This window comes from Colobus angolensis, unplaced genomic scaffold (genome assembly GCF_000951035.1).
Source record: "Colobus angolensis palliatus isolate OR3802 unplaced genomic scaffold, Cang.pa_1.0 Scaffold102, whole genome shotgun sequence".
NCBI classification, from domain to species: domain Eukaryota; kingdom Metazoa; phylum Chordata; class Mammalia; order Primates; family Cercopithecidae; genus Colobus; species Colobus angolensis.
In genome coordinates, this window is record NW_012111142.1 from 4,724,707 (window position 1) to 4,739,672 (window position 14,966).

A 14,966-nucleotide genomic window follows, 5' to 3' on the forward strand; every position below is an offset into this window, starting at 1 on the left:
CCCCTCCCCCGATCAGCGCATTACTGGGTAACGCAGTGAGGAGCAGTTACAGTCTGTACTCCCGGGCAGCTATAGGCTGCCACAGGATGTGCTTAAGCAAACAAAACTACTTTTCCTCGTCCCCATCCCCCCACCCCCGCCGCAGACCTCCGCGGACCTCAGTGGAGGACTTGGGCAACTTTGCCAGGTTGCCCCGCACCCCCCGGGCCACCGCGTGGGCACGTAGAGAACCGAGGAGGAGGCCGGGCGGCACATTTGCATGTATGCAAATTTCTTTGCAAAATCAGACCTCCTAGGTAACTTTTTTTTCCCCCACTGAAATGCGGTAAGGCTCAAAGCATTGTAATCTCTCCAGCGAAGCTTTCTGTGGGAATAGATTCGTCGGCAGAGGTAATTATGCACACAATCCTGCAAACTTTGTGCAGCTTCGGTCCTGTGGCATTCAGAAGCGGGGGTGGTGAGGAATCAGTGCCCACAGAAGATTCACCGGATTTGGGGGGCGGGGGTCTGGAGAAAGGAAGGCGGAGATTAATGAGCATTCTCCCTCCCAGGACGGTGAAACTAGTGGGTTTGAACACAGACGCCATAGAAAAAGTTCTATCACGTTCAGAAACAACAGTGGTTTAGCTGTGACATCTTTTTCTTTTTAGGAGGAAAAAAATATGTGAAAGGGATGTCCCCTTAGGGAAGGGAGATATTCTGATCCACAAACGCGTGCCCAGAACTGGACATAGACTGTCATTACCGTCCCAGTTTCTGGGACACCTCTGGAAGGGTGCCTTTTAAGAATCCCTTTTTTCCCTCCCCCAGGTGATAGTTCTTAAAATGGAAAAGAGCTTCCTGCAATTATTTTAGGTTTGCTAAAGTATTGTTTTGGCAGAAAAGGGGGGTGGTTTTTAGGGTTTGGCAAGTTGCCAGTAAGCCTGCTTTTCCAGTTTTTTTTTTTGGTTTTTTTTTTTTGTTTTTTGTTTTTTTACCTCATATTTTCTCTCTAGGCTCTCCTCTCTCGGAGGGGGGCGGGGAGTATATCTGCCTCTTCTAAGCCCCCATCCCTTATTTTACTTCTCTTCCTCATGATGGTTTGCAAAATGCTGCATTTGACAACCCTTCTCAAAATTCCAAAAGGAAAGAGGTGGGTATCATGTTGAAAGACACTGGCACACAGGGGAATCTGCCCATCGGTGGAGGTGACATAGCCACAGAGTCTCTAAAGAGAGGACATTCCTGTAGGAAAGTGAGGGTAAGTGATGTGTTAACAAGCGAGGGTGAGTGATGTGTTAAGGCCACTCTCATTCAGACTTCTTTTTAAAGCAAGAAGCAGGAAATACCGTACTGGAGAAGGAGCAAAAGAGAACCTCTGAAATAATTCTGCATCTGTCTAAAGTTATTTTATGCTTGTACTTTAGTTACTTTATTGCCAAAATAAGTCCCGAATGCTCAAGAACCATTCTCTCCCCCACCCTCCCTCCTGAACATCCTTGGAAATCTCTCAAGATTATTTACTAAGGAGTGAGGAGAAATAATGATTTCAGCCTTTAATGAGAGAGTCCATTTTCCCAAACTTAACTCACTGCTTTTCCTTGGTTCCTCTCAGATTTCAGTAGGGGAGGAATGTCCTAAAAGCCAAGCTGTGTTACAGAGACAACATCCCTGGCCACGAGAACCTTTGCTGGGATCTATAACTTCAATGCGCTCCAAGTTTCCTCGATAGAAGTTTCTGGCTGACGGTCCCAACATGTAACTGAGGCACAGTGAGAAGTTATTGTTCAGAGTGTGTACTCGGGAAGCTCTCTTCCAGAGCAGATTAAAATCTTTCTTTTGGTGTATTAAAAGATAGACTTCACATCTGCCTCTTTTCAAAACGGCAAAGATTCTTTTGAGTCTCAAGGAAAAAAAAAAGATTTTTTTTTTTAAAAAAGGACTGGCACATCGCCCTGTTTTTAAAAAAAAAAAAAATGGGGGAAGTAATTTAATGCTGATATTTCTACTTTAAAAACTTCTTTTGTGCAGCAGTGGATGTGCCCGCGATTTCCAGCTTTCTGCGGTTAGCAATATTATCTTAAGTAACTTTTGGCGCCCTTCGTAAGACTTTTGGATATGGGACGATTGTTTGCGCCCTCTAGGCAAGGGCTGGATCCAAGTTCAGCACCAAAGCCCTTCACATCCGCTCCTGCTTTCTCTCCTATCTCCGCCAGCTCCCGCTCTCTCCCCCGCGGAGGGAGGGGGGGAGGCGGAGGAAACACTACAAAGCACAGTTCCAACTACAGCCTTTGGAAACAAGACTGAGAAAAATACAGTAGAAGAGTTACAGTTACAGAAAGGCTTCTGGTAACTTTCTCTCCAACAGGCATAAATTTAAACACACGCACAAAGAAACAGATGTTCCTCAAAGGGCAGACTGGGGGTAAAAAACATTTCCAACCCTCTCCCCTCTTCCCAAGTTGCAAAAGTAAATCCTTGGCCAGAGTTCACAAAGATACTAAGGCACTTGAGAGACAGCAGGGATGGAGGAGGGAAAAAAGAAAGGATAGTAGAGAGAGCAGTGGAGGAAACGCAGGTGAAGTATGGAAACTAGTTTACTGCAATCATACAAATGACCCATTGTTAGGAAGGATAAACCCCTTATTGGAAATAACCACTCCAATCATTTATTTTGCAAGTGGTAGGCGGCTGCCTTGAAATGGGATTGTCTCTGCGCAAAGGAGGCTCCTGTCATGCTCTCTGCTATCCATATTCTTCCTGGCACAGAGCCCAGCCTTGCATTTACTGTGTTTTATTTGCAGAAACGTTACCTTGCCAGCTTTGGTGAAATCCTCTTAGATATATAAATTACGTCAATAAGGTTTCACTTATATGTACATCTCAAATAGCTCTCATTTTGGAGGTTACTTAATAGGGAGATCTTATTAATATGATTTAGATTTTAATACCCAAAGCAGTGAAGATAGGACTGGGATTCATAAGCGACACCACCATAACTCTGTAGTTCTTACCAGCACTAACTTTATTAACTGGCATTTTTCAACATTTTTTCTTCTCTGGTTTTTGACCTGCTGGTCACTTCTGTGCAGACTTTTCTTATGTGCATATAATCCTAAATTGAATCATGTTGCTGAAGTGAGTGTCCAGGTGAATTCTTACATCACATTTCCAAGCCAGATTTGACTGGAAGGCCTAAAGCCTTGGGAAATAGCTCGATGGGAATTTAATCCAAAGAAGGGAAAGAGCCCATATTATTTTCCATTCACTTCCCAACAGAATTAGGTGTCTACACTGCTCAGAGAAGAGGAGATGGAGATATTTTAGTCAGAGGCTGCCAGTTACTGTCTCCAAGACAAGCTACTGCAGTTGGTTTCCACTGGATTTGTATCAAGCACTTGTCCAAGAGGCCAGACTCCAACTAACAGTTAGCAAGTCAGCGATCTTCCATACTCACACCCTCCACGGGGGTTGTTGTAGTAACAAGAAGAAATGTGAACTTGGCCAGTCTTAATGTCCTATTTCCTACTGACCATATACTTAAAAAGCAGAATTCAAGAACAGCCAAGAAAAAACACTCCCATTTCAAGTGTGTAAGACAGCTGCTAGTCCACATGTGAAACATTTTCTCCTTTAAAACTGTTGTTTAGAGTTCAAGAAGAGAGGTTTACGTATTAATTCCAAAGTACTTGAAATGCCAAAGCTTCTAAGATAATCAGAGTAAGAAGTTTTGTAATGCTGAATACGCAAATGTTACTTCCCAAAGCTCACTACAGTCCCACAATTCAGGCAAGATTTAAGCTACACGTTTCTTAAAGTTGAACTTCACATTCCACAAGTTACCAACTTCCCTGAGTTTAAAAATAATAGCTAATGCAAAGTTAATAACTAATGCAAAGTTACTTCTTTAGCAGAATGTTTCTTTTTCCAAAAGACAAGGAAGAAGGCACACGATTCATGCAAACTCCCCCGATCAGTTTTTTTTTTTTTTTCTTAAACGCGAAAACTCTTTCCTATTGTACTTGCTAAATCCGGAAGCGCTTGTAGCTTTGACAGCTTGAACCACACCATCCCCTTCAGAGCTGCAGAGAACTTCAGATCTCCTCTGCCCCGCCCCCTCTGGCTATTGAGAACTATTGTACACCCAAGCTTTCTTATGATTGGATAAAGCTTTTGTCAATCTCCCATGTTGTCCCATTGATTAGAGGATCAAATCGTCAATTATTCTCCGGGTCCAGACATTTCTTTTCGGGTTAGGTTGACTGCTGAGGCCAGACGTCTTTTACAGAACAGAGCACGTACAGGATTTCCCCCCACCCCTTTCTGGAACCGAGCAAGCGCTAGGAGGAAAAAAAATCTGTCAAGCTCAGCAATTTTTTCAAATCCCGAAAAAAAAAAAAAGAAAAAGAAAACCCGGTCTCTGATGCACATAGCAAAAACACCATCAACAAAGCTACATCTTTAAAACAAAACCATCACATTCGACATTTACCCAGCATTCACTTAAGTGCATATGCGAGCTAGAGAAATTTTAGTCTTAGCCATTAAACAAAATCATTCTACCATTATTGTTTATAAAACGCATATCATATAAATGCAAAATAGAAAGTTTAAGATGTACCACGTACCATTGCAATGTAAAAAGAGTACGTGAGAAACTTTAAAATGCTCAGACGAATTGCTTCATTTGTTGTCCCCTTTTTTTTGCATTTAAAAAAAAATCTAAATAAACTTAGAACCGTTGAAAACCCGGAAGAGATTTTTTAAAAAGCTGTTGGCCAATTGCAGGCTTCTTGGATAATTTTTTTTTTTTTTTAACTCCAAATCAGAAGGCTTTTGCAATTGCAAGGCGCGCTCTCTCCCTCTCTGTCTCTCTCGCGCTCGCTCGCTCTCTTTTGAAAGCGATCCAACCCGGGCTGGCTGGTTCTCAGATTCTCTCTGGTTTTGCCTTGCGTGCTTTGGATTGTACGAGACTTTGCAGAAGTTGCAATCGATTCGGCAGTCCCTCTCTCCTCTCCCTACCCCCTTGTTTATTTCCGCAATCGCTGCAATTTGCATAGTAACCACGCACGAGGCACCGGCGGCAGCCGGTGGAGGGGGCCTGGAGGGGGGCAGGGAAAAGGCCTTGCCCCCTTCTCCCCTCCTCCAGTCTCCCTGCCCGCCAGTCGTCTCCTCCCCTACGGCGCGTGGCCAATAGGAGCCCCTACATTCGGCGCAAGCTCCGGTCTGGACACCGTTCTGAAGAAAAGCCCCTGTGTTACTAGGCCCGGCTCTCGGAATCGTGTTTTTGGCGCAGTACAAGTTCCCCTGCCTGCGGACTTCGCAGCCGGTACTGGGCAAACGTGAGGATAAAGTACCTTTGCCTGCGGTTGTGCGGGTTTTGCACGTTTTAATCAAGTCTGCACACCTGCTTTCTCGGTTTCTTTTTCCAGGGCCTCTGGTGAGTTATTAGGCTAGTTCATGATGGTTAGTGAGAGATTTAACCTTTATTTGCACTGGTGTAGACCAAGAGTTAAAGATCCTCTTTGGTGCATTAAATCAAGAGAGTGCAAAATGTCACAGGGAACTTGCAGTGAAATAAAGCTTCTACCCTAGGTTAGGAAAGAAAAAGACAGTGGCTCTATTCTCTGCAGATGACTGGACATAAAATTGTTAGGTGGGCTCCCTCAAGAATAAAGCTGTTCTTTTAAGGCAGGAGATACGGTGAAATTCTAATTTAATTGCCGAGCATCTAATTTGTCAATATCCTTACAAGACCTAGGTTCCACAAAATTAAAGGAGACCCCTCCCCTTCCTACTCCCCTAAGAGAAGAGCTGAAGAGTTTTGACATTTAAAAGGGGGGTTTTAAAAGATAATTATTGGAACATTAAGTCCTTCATCTCACTGACTCACCTTATTTCATTAACCCAGACTCTTCAAGACCATGTAGTCTGGATATTTCAATGTCACCGTTTAGGTGTTTGTTTTAAACAACAAAATAGCCATTGGTGCAGAGCAAGGAAATACAACCCTGAAGGGAGGGAGTATCTCTTTAAATGGAAAGCACACAACCAGGCTGCTGCGCTTTTTGTTGTTGTTTTTTAAAAATGTGATTGCTGGCTGTACGCGGTGGCTCACGCCTATAATCCCAATACTTTGGGAGGCGGAGGTGGGCGGATCATGAGGTCAGGAGATGGAGACCATCCTGCTCAACATGGTGAAACCCTGTCTCTACCAAAAATACAAAAATTAGCTGGGTGTGGTGGCGCGTGCCTGTAATCCCAGGTACTCGGGAGGCTTAGGCACGAGAATAGCTTGAACCCAACAGGCGGATGTGGCAGTGAGCCAAGATCAGGCCACTGCACTCCAGCCGGGCGACAGAGTGAGACTCCGTCTCAAAAAAAAAAAAAGAAAAAGAAAAGAAAATGTGTTTGCTTTGAGTCAGTTTAGAAGCATAGGACATTTTGCTGAATAACTTAGAGGAAATCGTGTGCTTACCTCACTTGATAAAAAGTATCCAGTAAGAAGTCAAGAGTAATAGGAAGCAAACTGGCAGTTGTCTGATTTTCTTAACTGTCCTTGGTGAAGGTACCTAATTAATTAATAACAGGACCTTGCGTAGTTAAATTGGAGGTTAGAGAAACCTCATATTTTATATTGAATCACATTTTTTGCTTTGGTCTTGCACTCTACAACTAGTCAACTGATGCAGCTGTAGTGTGGCTGGCCTTGGCATTAGCTTTGCTGTTCTGGTCTGCCCCTCATAGACGCAGATACACTCTTGGCTGTAGCAAGCCTGTGGCATTTAATCCTAGCTTCCTCCACTGAGCATCCATTTCCAGTTGGTGTACTACTTTCATCTAGAAATATACTTGATGGGATGTAACGGCTTCAGTTTAAATAAAAAAATAATACTTTGGGAGGCCGAGGCAGGCGGATCACCAGGTCAGGATATCAAGACCAGCCTGGCCAACATGGTGAAACCCCGTCTCTACTAAAAATACAATAATAATAATAATAATAATAATAATAATTTTTTTGTAAGTAACCAAAAAAAAAAAAAGTTTTGGGCCTAGTTTAGCTGTTTCTAGACTGTGTGACCTTGAGATGGTTACATAATACCTATAAAGCCGGACATCAACCTATTGTGAGAATGTAAGGATGTTTTGTCAAAACGTAAGAACCTTTGAGATACACAAGTGGTGTCAGCCTGTATTGCATTGCTCTGTAGATGCTATGGTCTGAATAATCTCTGATGCTAAGCAGTCCAGGCCTTGTAAGTAGGTGGTAACAGTGAATTTTGTGCGCATTGTCTGTAGTGCATTAACTCAGTTTGATATGATAGGTTGGCACCATTTCCAAAGTGACCTTTTATATCTCCATCTAGTCAACAACAGCATAGCATTGACAACATAGCATTGGCTTTGGAGTCCAACTTAGGTTTTTTGTTTTTTTGAGACAGAGTTTTTGATCTTGTTGCTCAGGCTGGAGTGCAGTGGTGTGATCTCGGCTCACTGCAACCTCTGCCTACTGGGTTCAAGTGATTCTCCTGCGTAGGCCTCCTGAGTAGTTGGGACTGCAGGCGCCCACCACCACGCCTGGCTAATTTTTGTATTTTTTAGTAGAGACTGGATTTCACCATGTTGGGCAGGATGGTCTTGATCTCCTGACCTCATGATCTGCCCACCTTGGCCTCCCAAAGTACTGGGATTACAAGCGTGAGCCACTATGCCCGGCCTCAACTTAGGTTTTAATGTTGTTTCTACCATGTGCATTTTTTTTTTTTTTCAGGCAAAACCTCTGCAAGCTTTAGATTTCTGATCTGGAAAATGGGAGACAGATAACATATGTAAATTAACTACTATATTATGTGTGCTCAGTATAGGCACATTGAAGGTGCTAAGAGCTAGGGATACAGCAAAGAATGAGACATTATCCCTGCCTCTAACAAGCTTTCAATAAAATGGGGGAAATAAGACATAAAGCTAGCTAATAGTGTAATGTGATAAGCACTGTGTCCAACATTATATTTATATATATATATATGTATATATAAAACAAGCAGTGGTGATAGAATGATTCATTTTGTCTGGGTCATTAAGGCAGAGACAGTCATTAAGGCCTAAAAAAGAGACATTTGTGTTGGGACAGAAATATACATTAGTCAGGTAGACAGGTGAGGGTCTGGGCATTCCTCTCCAGGAAAACACAATTATGTCAGTGTATGCAACAGGCCAAAGAACAGGGATGTATTTGTGGCTACTTGTCCAGTTAGGATTAGCTTTTATAGTCATGTGTCACTTCATGACAGGGATACATTCTGAGAAATACGTTGTTAGGCAATTTAGTTGTTGTGAGAACATCGTAGAGTATATGTGCAGAAACGTAGATGGTATAACCTTGTACACACCTAGGCTATGTGGTATAGCTCTGGGCTACAGCTCTGTACAGCAGGTTACTCTACTGAATATTATAGGCAACTGTAATGCAATGGTACCATCCCTATATCTAAATATAGAAAAGGTACAATAAAAATACAGTATTATATAATCTTATAGGACCACCATTGTATCTGCTGTCTCTCATTGACTGAAATGTCCTTAGGCGGCACTGGACTGTATTACTGTAACTAGAGATGACCTTAGAAAGGCAGGCAGAGCCAAGGTGGTGGAGAGCATTGTGAGCCCTTGGAACCTTCACTGGAGGGGCTGTATTTAACCAAGAGATATACAAAATAAGATTACAAATTAGAAATATCATTCTAGTAGTGGAGACAAAGAGAGTAGTTAGAAAGAAATGAGAGAAGATGCAGTCCTGAGCTATGGCACTGCTGGAATGAATGAGAAAAAGAGAGAAAGGGAAGGAGGAGTAGAGGGTGAAAGAGAGGTAAGGAAACAAGGAAGACCCTCCGTTGATACTAGTTTTCAGGGACTTTAATCAACAGAGGCAATGTAGGAATAAATTTTTCCCGGACTCTTCTCAAAATCCAATAGCCAGAAGGTGTATAATAAGGTCTGTTAGTGAAATAGGTTCTCCTTACTCCACAAATTGCTGCTTCTAATATTCTTAAACCTAATATTAAATAATATTAAAAATAATACCAGTAATAATAGTTCACATGGCTTAAATGTTTACACTATATCAATTCTTCCCACCTTTGTGAATTTGCATTCCAGTAACCTTGGCTCCACCATGCCACTGGAAATCAGGTGCAAATCTAATAGGATGAATTTGGGTTGCTAACCCATTGAGAGCCTCATGTTTCTGTGTAGGTTGGCTTTATGCCTTGAAAATAGTAGGCTCTTCCAGGAATTTTGCTTTGTTGACCCAAATCAAAACTTAATCCTCTTGCAAGACATTGATATGGAAAGTAGAACGTTAGACTTTTACAGAATTAGAAACATAATTCAAAATTGCAATATTTTTCTAATAATCAACTGAAGTTTTAATTTGTGAACTAAGTTGAACGTTGACACACAGAGATATATTTCACATTTTCTTGATTTGCCTGTATAAATCCTAGATCATTCAAATCACTTTTTAGACAAAGGAATCAACACAGGCATTCAGAGGACACACATTGTAATATAAATGATAAACACTACAAGCGAAATTAATCTAGGAATTGATGAGGTTCCCAAATAAGCAAGTTGTGGCAGACTATTCCCTCCCCACCCCCAAATCTGTTCTTTCTCTATTCTTAGATACACAGATGAACAATTTAAAGTCAATATTAGGCTGAGCACAGTGGCTCACACCTGTAATCCCAGCACTTTGGGAGGCCAAAGCAGGCAGATCACTTGAGGCCAGGAGTTTGGGATCAGCCTGGCCAACATGGTGAAACCCTGTCTCCACTAACAATACAAAAATTATCTTGGTGTGTTGGCACACACATGTGGTCCCAGCTACTCTGGAGGCTGAGGCAGTAGAATCGCTTGAACTTGGGAGGCGGAGATTGCAGTGAGCTGAGATCGTGTCACTGCACTCCAGCCTGGGCAAAGGAGCGAGACTCCAGCTAAAAGAAAAAAAAAGTTCCTCAAGAGAGTTTGATCCCTCCCTACCATGTTTGAGAACCAATCCTATTAAAATAAAATCCTAATAAAATATAAAGTTAAATTTCCTAGCCTTCCTTGCAACTAGATATGACACATGATTAAGTTCTTCTCAAAGGAATGTGAGCAGAATTGTTGACTGCAGCTTCATGACACTTGCTTAAAAGAAGTTTATCCTGGGCCAGGCATAGTGGTTCATGCCTGTAACCCCAGTACTTTGGAAGGCCAAGGCAGGAGGATCACTTGAGCCCAGGAGTTCAAGACCAGTCTGGGCAACATAGTGAGACTTTGTCTCTGCAAAAAATAAAAATAAAAAAATTAGCTGGGCATGATGCCACACATCTGTAGTCCCTGATGCTCAGAAGACTGAGGCAGGAGATTGCTTGAGCCCAGGAGATTGAGGCTGCAGTGAGCTGTGATCACACTACTGCATTCCAGCCTGGGCAACAGAGTGAGACCCTGTAAAAAAAAAAAAAGGAAAGAGAGAAAGAGGAGAAAGAAGAGAAAGAAATGAGTGATGGAGGGAAGGAGAAAAGGAAAAGAAGGAAAGGAATGAAGGGAGAAAGGCGGTAGGGAGCAGCGGGGGGGAGAGAGAGAGAAGAAGAGAAAGAAAGAAAAATTTGTCCTGAACTTGTGGCCCTTTCCAAAAGCAGCAATGATACTGAGATACTAACTTCAACTACAAAGACCAGGACAATTCCCTGGAAGACAAGAGAGCTACAGGATGAAAGGAACCTGCGTTCCTAAATAACCTCCTGGAGCAGAGCTGCTTCTCCAGTGTAGATTATATTTAGGCTACCGTAGTTGTGTTTTTTTAAAGCTACTGTGTTTTGAGGTCTCTGATACAGCAGCCTAATCTTCTCTATGACTAATAATCAAGATCATAAAACAATCTCATGGTATATTTGAATTGTTTTCTCTCTGAAATCTCATGGCCTTTCTCCAATTTGGTATATAATATATCTAATTTTTTTATCAGCCTACTTTTCCAGACTTCCCTCCTGCTCAGTCTCTCTCTGCTGCCCCCTCATTCTAGCCACAATAAATGACTCAGTTTTCCTTTTTTAAATATACCATACATGTTCATCCCTCTTTTTCCTTGTTTGTATGATTCTTTTTGCCCTGAAGCCTCTGAAGTTGTCTCCATTTCACCCATTTTCTCAAGGACCAATTTAATGCTGTTTCCCAACTCCCATAGGCGGAATTGGTTAACCTCCTCTGTGCTCTCTAACATCTTACACTCATCTAAGACTGCTCTCTTGACACTGTATATCAGTTATTTATTTGTGTGTCTGTCTACTGAGCTATGGGCTTCTTAAAAGTGCAGTTATTTTATGCATCCTTGTATGCTTATAAGCAAAGTGGCACAGTAGATCTTCAATAAATGTTTGGTGAATTAATATGTAAATGACATGAACAATGGTTACCTTTTCTAGACTTGCATTCTGATAGAAAACAAGATCAGGAGTATGGCTAATGCAAGACAGGACATCATCACACGGGTGGAATTGTAGTATAAGTGTCAGGACATTGAATTTGCCTTTCACAGGCCTTCCTCACAGGTCATCACCTTTAACCTTCCTACTGCATAAGTGGCTTAGACTTTGTCATTCCCATCACAAAAACGAAGAAACGTACTTGGGGTGTTTGTTACTCAAAGTCATTCTCTTAGTGAGTAGTTACATAGAATATTTAATTCATCTAGAATTGCTCCTCAAAGCTCTAGCCATGATATCTGCCTTAGGAAAGAGTTCAGTTTTTTAAAATACAATGTTGATGGTTAGCTGGCTTTAATCATAAACAAAGGGAAGCATATGGTCCCATCCTTCTTATCTTCGACACACCACAATAAACTGCAGAAGACCAAAAATGATGTCCAACTGAAAAATGATGTCCAACTGAAAAATGATGTCCAACGGAGCTGCTGAGGTGGCCAGCAGAAAAAATTTTGAGTAAATTAAAGGTCGCAGCTGGGTGTGGTGTCTTCTTCAGTGATCCCAGCACTTTGGGAAGCCAAGGCCGGTGGATCACTTGAGGTCAGGTGTTTGAGACCAGCCTGGCCAACATGGCAAAACCCTATCTCTACTAAAAATACAAAAATTAGCTGGGTGTGGTGGCAGGCACCTCTAATCCCAGCTACTCAGGAGGCTGAGGCACAAGAATCGCTTGAATCCTGGAAGCGGAGGTTGCAGTGAGCAGAGATCACGCCACTGCACTCCAGCCTGGGTGACAGAGCAAGACTCTGTCTCAAATAAATAAATAAATAAAGTAAAGGTAGCAAAGTATGCATTTATAATTCACAGAAGCAGAAAGCTGAAAGGAAACTCAGAAGTCTCCAACCACCACATTTTACAGATGATAAAGCTGAAAATAGCACAGTAAAGTATCAAGCTCATGGCCACACAGTTGGTAAAGAATTCATCCCCAGTCCAGTGCCAGTTTCATTACATCATGCAAAGGATATTCTGCAGGAATGGGAAAGGAGTGAATAACTGTCTCTGGTATCAAAATAGAAAAGAGGTCTGAGAAAGTGAAGAAATACTGCTGGTAGATCTGATAGGAGAAAGAAAATGGTTAATTGTCTAAACTGAAAAAGCAGCTATAAAATCCAGGCTAGCACTTAAAGATTTACCCAAACATGTTTAGACAGATAAAGGATAATATTTCAGGAAAAACACATGAGGTAGGAGTGAGGGAAGCAGTCTAGAACTGTAACATAGAGAGTAGTGACTTGAATTTTATTTATTTATTTAGAGACAGGGTCTCTCTCTGTCACCTAGGCTGGAGTGTGGTAGTACCAACATGGCTCACTGCAGGCTCAACCTCCTTGGCTCAAGCAATCCCCCTACCTCAGCTTCGCAAGCAGCTGGGGCTACAGGCCCGCGGCACCACAGCTGGCTAATTTTTGTGTTTTTTGTAAAGTCAGGGTTTCACTATGGTGCCCAGGCTGGTCTTGAACTCCTGGGCTCAAGCAATCATCCTGCCTCGGCCTCCCAAAGTGCTGGGATTACAGGCATGAGCCTCTGTGCCAGGCTGTGAATTGAATTTTTGAGCTGTGGGGTTAATATGGTTTCCTGTTCTTTACTCTTGGTGACCTTGGGACAGTTTAATTTCTCTGACATCCTACCCATCCCCCACCCACTGTAAAATGTAAATATTGTCAGCCCTGCTTACCTCATGTGGCTTGGTGAGGATTCAATAAAATCATGAATATAAAGCTGTTCAAAATGTGTAGGTTTCTATTCCCTCAATGCCTCTACCACCAACAGTTGTTAATAGAGGACTATATATAACAAAGAACGGGAATTTTTAGCTAGTCGTATTTATCTTGCCTGTATTTTATAGGTTTTGGAGTAGAGGTGTGTACACATACATACATAAAGTCTATCAAGATAAAAATGGGGTGAAATTGAGAGTAAGATTCAAAACATATGCAATAAGATTCTATTTACTTTGCTAGCATTGACTTAAAATTTGACTTTGAGTTTCCCAATAATTTAAAGAGGAAAAACTAAACTTACGAAATACACAATGTCCATATGATTATAAAATTCAAGGCCAGGGAAGGTGACTCAGTATAATCACAACATTTTGAGAGACTGAGGTGAGAGGATCACTTGAACCCAAGAGTTTGAGACCAGCCTGGGCAACGTGGTGAAACCTTGTCTTTACAAAAAATTAGCCAGGCATGGTGGCGTGTGCTTGTAGTCCCAGCTACCTGGGAAGCTGAGATGGGAAGAATCACCTGAGCCCAGGAGGTCAAGGCTGCAATGATCGGTGATTGCACCACTGTTCTCCAGCCTGGGTGACAGAGCAAGACCTTGTCTCGAAAATAAATGAAGAAATTAGCTGGGCATGGTGGCTCGTGCCTGTGGTCCCAGCTACAAGAAAGGCTGAGCATCAGCCCAGGAGGTCCAGGGTGAAGTGAGCTGTGATTCTGTCACTGCATACCAGCCTGGGTGACAGAGCAAAACCCTGTCTATGAAACCCCCCCCCCAAAAAAAAGCCCACAAAATTCAAGAAGGGTTATTTGAAAGCAACAGAGATGTTCTGAGGTCTGAAAAAATTTACCATGTAACCCACCACTACCACCTTCACCACTGCCACACAGACCTAGGGAGTCATGAAGAGAACAGTCTTGACTGTGATGCACTGAACAATTTACTCCAGCCCTGGATGAGAGTCCAGCCAACATAAGGACAGAGAGTGTGGGAAGGATGGGAATCTTCTCAAATGACTATTTTAGGGAGTCCTCAGCCGTAGTTTGAGTGCCATGGGCTAATGGAAAGGCCTAGAATTCAGCAACAAAGAAGGGACAGAACTAGCTGGCATTGACCCCTCTGCCCCTATGGTTTTTCATACTTACTCTCATATTCCTAAGATCACATTACATGTCCCAAAAATAGTGCAGGAAAGAAGGGAGCAGAAACTGGACAATCCAGTTGGTGTGGACGCTATGGCTTCAGACTCTTCCAATCTCTTTCCTTTGGCTCTCTGGCCTCTCCTGACATCTTTCTTGCATTAGGTGACTCAAAAGGGGGTCAGCAAAGCGAGCTCTAACAAAGCAAGTTGTGGAATTGGGTTATTGCTGTTTGATACAAGTAACAGTAAGTGGGTATCTTGCCTCAAAGCTCTGTTAATAGCCTAAGAACCAGGACTTATGGTAACTGAAATAATTACAGAAAAAAAAATGCCTTTGTGGGTCGGAATAGGAGATAAGGCAAAATCTGATCGTGTACTGGTGGAAAATGACAGTGTGTGTGTGTGTGTGTGTGTATGTGTGTAAATATATATAACATAACATTTCCCATTTTTACTTTTTTTTTTTAATTTGAGATGGGTTCTCTGTTGTCCAGGTTGGAGTGCAGTGGTTCAATCATAGCTCACTATAACCTCAAACTCCTGGGTTATAGTGATCCTCCTGCCTCAGCCTCTTGCATTTTAAATATATATTA

General features: G+C 42.3%; 1 protein-coding gene across 3 annotated transcripts in view; it reads right to left on the bottom strand.

Annotated features, from left to right (window-relative positions):
• The window catches only part of NFIA (nuclear factor I/A), a 406,575-nt gene that overhangs the window by 379,357 nt on the left and 12,252 nt on the right, over positions 1-14,966 (bottom strand). Inside the window, exon 1 of one of the 3 annotated variants that reach the window (XM_011941167.1) lies at positions 4,608-4,965. The exons of 1 other annotated variant lie outside the window; for it this stretch is intronic. In XM_011941167.1, coding sequence (XP_011796557.1) covers positions 4,608-4,610 — 3 coding nt within the window. In that variant the 5' untranslated portion in view covers positions 4,611-4,965. Of the gene's footprint in view, positions 1-157; positions 443-4,607; positions 4,966-14,966 lie in introns of those variants that run through there. One more of the 3 variants, XM_011941148.1, reaches the window with a different exon arrangement.